The following is a 3,023-nucleotide window of genomic DNA, read 5'->3' as shown; positions in this document are numbered from 1 at the left end:
GATTTTGAGCACTACTGTAAGGTTAACCCTGCATGGTGTAAATGTTGGAAAATGATTAACAGTTGCAAATAAACATTCATTAGAAATTTAGAAAAGTAATAAAAAAGTAATCAAAAGTAATCAGTTACATTACTTTAATAAAGTAATTGAAAAAGTTACACTACTATTACATTTTAAGTAGGGTAACTTGTAATCTGTAACCTATTACATTTCCAAAGTAACCTTCCCAACACTGGTCATATCCATGAGGTAACGGAGACTAGCAGCACACGTAGGCCTACGAATACAAAGAGAAAACTTCAGAGATTCTTCTGAAATGTCGTTTGATCATTATTAATCAATTGTTAAAGAAATAACCTAATTTTGCTTTTAAAGTTCAACAATCTTTAGAAAACATTGTGAGATATTCAGCAGCATAAAGTCGTTTAGTTCGCCCTCTTTTGGCGGCGACCGGAACTTTCTCATATTGTCAGAGACTGAGACGCTTTTCATTTTGTATTTTAACCTTGAGATAAACCGTGAAGCACTGGATGTTCTGTAGATAAACAAGTGTGAGATAAATGGTTTGACGTACAAATTGGATTTTTATGTTTCGGTCTCTTGTTTTTCACAGTACCTGCATCAGAAAACAAACACAAAGCACAAAGCACTCTTAAATGCATCTTTGCAGTTTATTTGTATATCGGTTTACAATTCACTGCACATGAGATTGCTCTATGTCCACATTCATATGGACAATCTGTGTCTGAACCCATGGCACACATATTAAACAAAGGCAGCTTGTGCTGTGATAGGTGTTTCAATCAAACACGGAGTGAAAATGATCCTTGTTGATGATGTTATGAAATCCAAAAACAAGCTTCTTTATGTGGTGCAGATGGATAAAGACGAACACAAACTTGGTTGTGGCATTCATTAAAACATGAACAATTACCTTGTGAAGTCACTCTGTCTTAAGACATTTCAAGCTAATGTGCACAGTCATGCTGACGATAACAGGAATGTCTGGCACTACTTAAACTAAGACTTAGCAATGCATGTAGTGTATTTACAAAAGATATTGCTCCAAAATCCATTAATGCTGCTAAACGCACAATCCGCTGTAACATAATGAGGCATAACAACCTTAAAACTCCGCCAACATAATTAACAACTCATCCCTTTATATATGAGCGTGCATGTTTGTCTCGCATCAACATTTCAGCATTCAAAACATTTAAAAATGAGTGCAAAATATATGTCCTGTGTAATTGGACACATTGCATTTTGCAATTTGAAACAAAGGACATTCTGACGGGGTGGGGTGGGGGGGCAAGATCTGAAATGTTACTCAGATGTAAATGTGCTCAAAAAGTTGATTTAGGAACAGAAAATGGTAGATAAACCAATAAATCTGCCTGTGCCTGCCTACATCAACTAAAAACTGTCACAGATTCAAAAAACACTCAAGAGTCTCCAGCCAAAATGGGTGAGTACAGCACATTTATAAACAGAGAGGCCATCAATCTACCTCTGTTCCTGAATATGATAGAGTAGTTACAGCTGACGCGCTTGTCGAGCGGGTTATACGACCAGTCATACCGCGAGAAAGAGTGCATCGGTAGAGAATCATTCAGCCCAATGAGTAGTGCAAGCTTTTCCAAAAGGCACTGGAGTGTACTGGAAAATATCAATCATATTCATATTCAAAAAGCACCAAAGAAAAACAAACCAAAAGAATAATAACACAATCCACAGTTCAAAACATGCAAATACATCAAATGAATTGACATTCGTTGATATTGTAGTTAAAACCACTATCTGTGGCATGTGTTAAAGGCACCTAGTGTTAAACTGATCAAGCATCCCATAGGAAAAGAATAGAAGGAGAAAGTAATAGAAATACTTTCTAAGTCCTAGTGTTTCTGGTGGCGTTCCAACCTTATTAACATGCTTGTGTTCATCATTTAATGATTTGATCATTCTAAAGGCACTATCCGTATCAGAAATGTCCCTTAATACCTTGCATTTCCAGCAAATATTTTTGGCATGTGAACAAACAAACACAGTTACATGTGCTTGAAAGTGCCAAACAATTTGTGGTAGCAGTAAAACATGACTTGAGGTGTACACAAAACCAAATTGCAAGAGTCAAAAACATAAAAGAAATATATTAATTTTAAAAGCACAGTATGAGGTTGCTGCATTTTTGATGTACATGCATGCATCAGTGATAGCTGCAAACTGCTCCTCCAGACCCTCCTGCTCCTGAAACAGAGACTGGATTGTTCTTTCACACTTCCTCGTAGAAGGCCATCTGAGCCATGTAGGCAGAATTTCTCTGCAACAGACAGACATGACAGAATACAAACATTGTTACTGTCTTTTGAGGAATGCAAACTATTTCATGATAGGAAAAAAACCCCCGACATTTTCTGCTGACTAAATTCTATTAAAGGGGTCATATGATGTTGCTAAAAAGAACATTATTTTGTGTATTTGGTGTAATGAAATGTGTTTATGCGGTTTAAGGTTCAAAAAACACATTATTTTCCACATACTGTACATTATTGTTTCTCCTCTATGCCCCGCCTTTCTGAAACGCGTCGATTTTTATAAAGCTCATCGTTCTGAAAAGTGAGGTGTGCTCTGATTGGAATACCTGAATACCTTAAGCGTGTGACGGAAATGTTACGCCCGTTACCATATTGTGATGCCGTGTCCCAGAGCGACGAGACAAAACGAGACCTTTGTTGCATCCAGTGGGGACATAATTACGGATTATAATGACTTATACTGTCTTTTTACGTTTTGCGCTGTGCATCGCGCCGCGTAAACATAAAACCATGTCTGCATTTGTGATCGGAGAAATGACAAACAACAAGTGCTACTCTACACTGCTCAAAACACTGCGTTTGAATCGTGAAAACATACTTACAGGCTGTGAGTCAGCATTATTTGTCAGAACACCGGCATTGTAGGCTACTCTCCCAGGAAACAGTCCTCATCCTCCATAAATGCGTTGCACACATCTGAATATTTGG

At 37.5% G+C, this 3,023-nt stretch overlaps 1 protein-coding gene across 1 annotated transcript in view; it reads right to left on the bottom strand.

The window, feature by feature from the left end:
• Window positions 1-652: 652 nt before the first annotated feature.
• LOC107669382 (merlin-like) overlaps window positions 653-3,023 on the bottom strand; it is a 9,403-nt gene continuing 7,032 nt past the window's right edge. The window contains exon 17 of the mRNA XM_016461582.1: window positions 653-2,320. Coding sequence (XP_016317068.1) covers window positions 2,273-2,320 — 48 coding nt within the window. The 3' untranslated portion in view covers window positions 653-2,272. The remainder of the gene's footprint in view (window positions 2,321-3,023) is intronic.

Source organism: Sinocyclocheilus anshuiensis, unplaced genomic scaffold, assembly GCF_001515605.1.
Source record: "Sinocyclocheilus anshuiensis isolate Anshui unplaced genomic scaffold, SAMN03320099.WGS_v1.1 scaffold180, whole genome shotgun sequence".
Lineage (NCBI taxonomy): Eukaryota > Metazoa > Chordata > Actinopteri > Cypriniformes > Cyprinidae > Sinocyclocheilus > Sinocyclocheilus anshuiensis.
This window is presented reverse-complemented; position numbering and strand designations above follow the sequence as displayed.